This window comes from Penicillium oxalicum, chromosome V, assembly GCF_001723175.1.
Source record: "Penicillium oxalicum strain HP7-1 chromosome V, whole genome shotgun sequence".
NCBI classification, from domain to species: Eukaryota; Fungi; Ascomycota; class Eurotiomycetes; order Eurotiales; family Aspergillaceae; genus Penicillium; species Penicillium oxalicum.
The window spans coordinates 504,706-510,705 of NC_064654.1; the positions used below are offsets into that span (position 1 = coordinate 504,706).

At 46.0% G+C, this 6,000-nt stretch overlaps 1 protein-coding gene across 1 annotated transcript; it reads left to right on the forward strand.

Annotated features, from left to right (window-relative positions):
• Positions 1 to 4,274: 4,274 nt before the first annotated feature.
• On the forward strand, positions 4,275 to 4,439 carry POX_e06306 (uncharacterized protein; the record flags this gene model as incomplete). The annotated part of the gene is made up of 1 exon (XM_050115129.1): positions 4,275 to 4,439. One exon carries the CDS (start codon positions 4,275 to 4,277, stop codon positions 4,437 to 4,439), a length of 165 nt encoding a protein of 54 aa, XP_049967589.1.
• Between the last annotated feature and the right edge of the window lie 1,561 nt (positions 4,440 to 6,000).

The following is a 6,000-nucleotide window of genomic DNA, read 5'->3' on the forward strand; positions in this document are numbered from 1 at the left end:
AGAACAATACTGTACCTACTACCTATAAGCATTTTTATTTTATTTACGGCCTCCCTCCGCTTTGTACGGACACATTGGGTGAGCATTTTTGAACTCGGTTGTTCTGTTTACTTTCCCCTTGATCGTTCGCCAAGCCATGTGGAACGTATCTAGAGGATTCCCTCTGTTTTGGATATCAGATTTGGGTAGCACGTTGCTATTCTTTGTACACGTGGGACATCCATATGGATGCCCACTTGAATTCAAAAAGCTAAACTCGGTTTGTAACTGTTAGGTATTGAAGGGCACCTACCTACCTACCTACGACCCTGGTCTGCCTCGGTGATAGGTACCGCACGCTACCTAAGGTACTTTTTCTCTTCTATAAAGTAAGCACATGCGTACTGGCCCAAAGCCACTACGAATACTTTCCGATCGAGTCCGAGTCAGGCCGACAGTCTCACGTGCTGTTGTTTTATCATCCGTGATCGATCGTTCTTTCTTCATTCTTTCATGTGCAATCGCAAGAATAACTCGCCCGAGAATAGAAAAAAATAAAAACAAAAACAAAATACTTTGTGAGTTATCAGGGAACAATTGCAATGTCTAATTGTCTAAACTCCATGGCACCTACTAACTACTACCCTCAAATCGGCAGTTCAAATTCGATGTACTCTGGTATAAGCGTGGCCCCCACAATACAACAGGGAAGAAGAATTCAGGAAAAGAAAAGTTTTTTTTTTTTTTTTTTAAAAAAAAAAAAAAGAAATACTAGAGGCCAACTAGTCACAATTCCAAATCTCTATTATAGTCTGACTGTTACTACTTCTACAACTATTGTGATTATTCTCTACGAGTCTCATGTTATACAATAACTACCTGCCTTGTCAACATCTGACAAGCTGGACCAGCGCCCAGCGACCAGCACCTTCCTGTATGTACTGAGAGTAAAAAGCTGAATCTCGGCACTTTTCAAATTCCTCGGGGGTTCTCCACCTTGTACTTGATCGAGTAATTCTGGCGATATACAGTATGTCGTTGGAGATTTTAAAGCCTCCTCCCTTATTTACAATTACTCCAGCTCTAGCACTATATTGGAACCTCCCCTCTCCACTAAACCTAGGACATGTATCAGCCCTAGAACCCCAACTGAACGGAAATCCTTCTCCTTTTCCTCCGCAACCCCTTGCCCCCTCCTGTTAGGATTCAGTCTAGAAGCACGGCTCCCGAAGAAATCAGCAGCCAAGCCTGAAATCGGACGCCTTTTAATTTCCGACCCCTGTTCTAGACTCTGGACTCTCTTCTCTCCCATGTCGGACACGTCCCGCTTAGATGCTGGGGGGGGTCGGCGTTTTTGGGGCTGAACGCCACGGTACTACCTGCTTACTGCAATATAAATTGACTTACCGAGTAAGTGACTAGTGACTAGCGACTGCAGTTAGTGTCTTGTCTGTGCGGTAGATGTGCATGCACGATGGAAATGGAGTGGGTCGCTGCGCTGAGGGCTGGGTTCGAACAAAATATTGTGTGTGAGTGAGAGAGAGTGTGTGTACTTTACTACACAACAGTCAGTAGTTGTACAATGAGGTGGATGGAAATTGACCTTGGGGTGTCTGGGTCTGGGTCCGGTCCGCTAGGGAAGGAGATCCCGGGGTTTTGGGTGGGTGGATGTGCTTGGGTACCTCAGTCTTACGGGTACAGTCAGCCTTGGATATGAGTGGGTGAGAGTGGAACTTTTGGAGGCTGAATCCCCGCAAAAATAAACATGTGTTTCTAGAAAATAGAGAGAGAGAGAAGTGAGGAGGGGTTGGATTTCTATGGGTTGTAAGTGACTGACTAGTCGCCGAGGATGAGGTAGAGACATAGAGACAGCAAGCAACAGACAATATTTATAAAAAAAATCAAGTGCGTAGGTGGGACCAGAGCGTACATTTGATTATTTAGTGTCAGAGAGTGATTTTAAATGTCATGAGCGTGGACTGTAGGTCAATTGTCTAAATGTAGATATGTGTGGTCCCCTTTTGATCTGGATTTTGATCTTCCGAATGCGATGCGCTGGGAATAGAATGTAATATGATGCGATTGTGAGATTACAACATGAGATACGCACATGGAGCATACCGAGCCTCTATTATCCTCGATTAGGCGTTTGAGACAAATACTCTGGAATCTGGATGACCAGATAAAGTTTCACTTTGTAGTGGGACTCTGCTGACCTGAATTGACACCATGCCATGTAATCCCGCTTCAGGTCTTGAGCAAAGATTATAAGCGAGATTATTCAAGGTGACTTTTGACTGCTCAGTGTAAAAAAGTATCTACTTCACAGCCCCCATTCATTCTTGAATGACAAATAATCGAATTTAAATTTTCGACCGCACGGGCTTGAGAAGTATTATGGTAATCCACAAGACGGCTGAATTGCCCTCGGTACTTCACGTGGGCGTGGATGATCTTCTCCAGTGCTCAGGCAAAAGGATCATAGTAATTGGTCATCACTGAGCTTAGTAGGGAGAAGGATGGGCAGTCATTTTAGGAAAGTGGTTTTCTTGTTCGATGAATGGATTTTCTGGGTAACCGAGCGTCTAGAAATACTCGTAGTGGTCGTTAGCGAAATGGATACGGGATTTTCCTTGGAGCGATTGCTGACATTTTTGTCGTGAAGGTCGATACGTTCAGACTTGAGGTAATACTTTGGTACCCCAATGTTTGAAAACTATGGGCTTCCACGCAAAAAAGACAGATGAACGTGGGACACCTATGAGTTGGGTACCGAGTGCTTGGCGATAAGGTGTCGACTCGGATTGTACCTCGAAGGGGGGATTGTCTCTAGTAGTTGACTGGAAGTCCTGTTCTATTTGATGCTGCTCTCGTGAGATGGCATTCATTCGAATTGAATGACCTCTCTCAAATCAGAGTTGTTGTCGAGCGCCCGTGATCCAAAAGACTTGTTACATTGTGTCACTCTTTTTCGCTTCTTGAATAACGATATACGAGTCCACGTGAATCCAGGATAGCCAACTAACGCAAAGAGCTAAGAACTACAATATACGGATCTTCTTGTTGAAGATCGGTTCTCGAGTTTACTTGATTTCACGTAGAGTGGTATTATAACCCCAGGGGGAATTTTGGCTACTTTCTTTTATTTCGAATGGAAAATTCGATATGATAGATCCTGCGTTAATATCAACTTTGGGGGCGAGGCTTCTTTTCTGGCATAAATTCCATAATTCATAAGCAAGACCTGTGATGCTGCTACAGCAAGCGAGTATTCACAGCTTGACGTCTCGTGAGCCGCAGCTGATGGTCACACATGAGTCTTGCAGCAGAAAAAAAAAATTTACCCCAAGGGACATGCCAGTCTACATCGACCTAAAGGTGCCAGTGTTTTATTTCACATGAGCACCGAGGTATTGAGAATCGCCAGGGCTTTGGTGTATTGAGTCAAGAGGAAAGTCCGATGTATCAGACAAAGTATCCATGGTCGAACTTTGCGAGTGTGGCATGTTCTTACTCACTGGGGTATTAAGAGGCTGAAGCTGAAGCTGAAGCCAAACCAGGAGCGGTGTGACGGATGACAGTGAGCAGAAAAGATCTCCTCTCGTGGTGCAATCTCATCCGTCGGCTGTGTCTTGCAGAGTCATCAACTTTCCGATTGTTGAGGCTTGATCACATGGAATATGTGATCTGACATGGCATGTGAGTGAACTCGTAAGCCGTTGTTCCTTGACGAGTTCACACCTGTGGATTGAACTGTCAAGGTCCACACTTTTTTCACGGCTTGCTCTTTGAGGTTGGTTCAACCTAAATCATAAAGCAGATCTGGATAGCTAGAATGACAAGCCCTGAGTCGGCATAGTATGAGCTCGGACTGTCCATTTGAATCGACATCCACATTGATGCTTTTGCCCCATCCATCAGAAGTATGTATCAATGAAGAGGCAACTAGTGAGTGGGACTGGGCTGCCTGTCTCACTCACAAATGAAACCGCTGACTCACTACTAGAATGTACTAGTGAGACTCGAGCCAACATGAGGCAAGATATAGTGCTTACAGCGATAAATCCCTGATTGATTCCCCGCCATCTCGCAGGGGTGGTCATGTAATCCCCGACGCGGTCTTTGGACAGTTTCCGAACCCATCATTAATGGAACATGACAACTCAGGCTTGGGTTTGAATGTCTTGTGCACAGTCTTCCTTTTATAACCCAGTCTGATCGATTTACAATATCAGCTAGCTTGATTTATCACGGTGACTGACTCGAACTAGGTAGCCATAACTTTCGGGAATGTCATGGGTATCACTACGTCCATTGTCCGATTTCTTACACACACAACAAACCAATCCTTGTCATCAAAGTCTTCCCCAGTCTTCTTGCCCCCTTCTGGCCCCTTTCTACAATCCACCAAACGGGGCGTCCACCCCCTCATCCCGCTGCAATCCTCGGACCAAGGCTAGACGAAGTTCGGAGCTCGAAACTGGAAAAAAAACCTAGATTCGGACAGGAGAGGGTGTTCGCCTTCCTTCTCAGGTCGTTGCGCCCCGGTTGATCACTGTCTGTGCGAACAGGAGAAGGGGGGTTACCTACTCAGGTGAGTAACGTAGGTAAGGTGAGTCCGTACTGGTGTGGCGGCATGACCGTAGTATGTATGAATGTATGTAACATGATACTAGGCAAAAAGCGCGTAGGGCATTTTTAATTTCTTCCCACGGAAGAACGACGGGGACACTAGACCGGGACTAGGCTGTCGGCCGATCTGCAAATGAGAGGAGGGATAGAAATAGCTCTAATGTTTGGCTAGTAGGGAAAATACTATAGCTCGGCTAGCGGTTTAGCGGAGTGACTAGGAAGGGAAAAGGGAAAAGGGAAAGGGGGAGGGGATGGGGCGTCGGCACTCGCTTCAGAGTTCGCGAGTCTTGCAGTTACCCCGGGACGCTTACCCCGGGACGCTCTTTGAAATTAGGATCAACGAGAGTAGTGTAGGTAGGGCTGATTGAGACATTTTGTCGAGTAGTAGAATAGTATGATATATTACTTGATTGAATATCAGACACCTGCTTCGAGGACTGGCACTTACTACGCTATGTACTTATGCCTTCGTATCCGAACCCTTATCGTGTAGGTCCTCCTGCTTCGGTTCAGCTCCGTGATGTAATCAGGAATCTCCTACCACGTCTGTATTTGCTTCTCCCCCTGGAAAATAGAAAGGAAAAGCAAATGCACAAGCAAATGCAAAAGCAAAAACAAAAGCAAAAACAAAACAAGCTCTACCTCGAGATTCAAGACGACTTTTGGCACACCAACTTCCCGCATGTGCATTCGGATGACGGGACCAGTGGCAACGCGCGCTCGTTCCTCCGCGCTGCGTCCAAGCACGGAAACGTGCAGGGCACGGAATTCACCAGAAATGGAGGGCGAAGAACGGGAAAGAGAAAAAAAGGAGAAGCCTTTCTTGGAAGAGGTCATAGCTACATCCACGACCTTTCCCAAAAAAAAAAAAAGAAAAGAAAAGAAAAGGGAAAAGGGATTCGAAAAGTAAGTTGGCTGTGTCGTAGTACAAGTAGTGTCAGACTATCAGGAGTGTCAGTACTGCGAGTTACGTATGTGCGAGTGAGTGTTGAGTTATGAGTCCTTCTGCGCTGGATCATGGAGGGAGACGAATCCTCAAAAGACATTTAGACTCGACTCAAGCGAAGCGTCGCAAAAGCAAAAAAACGTGTTCAGTTTCAGCCGCTGACCGCTCAAGACCGACGGTCGACCGCCTCTTGAGAGGTTTAGCCCCGGATAAGAGTCGGCTTTGGCCCCAAATCAGGGCCATGAGGTCGAGCATCATGGAAGATGGAGGGGTGTCGTTTTAGACGTTTTCTTTTTCTCATTGATGGATTCGATGGACTTGACTTCATGTATGACGGTGCATTGGTCGATTTCCCAAACACGTGTGCTGGGTGGATATTGATGGGGGGAGGAAGGAGGTGGAAAACGGACATGGTTATCGTGGATGGTTCATGAATCTTTGTT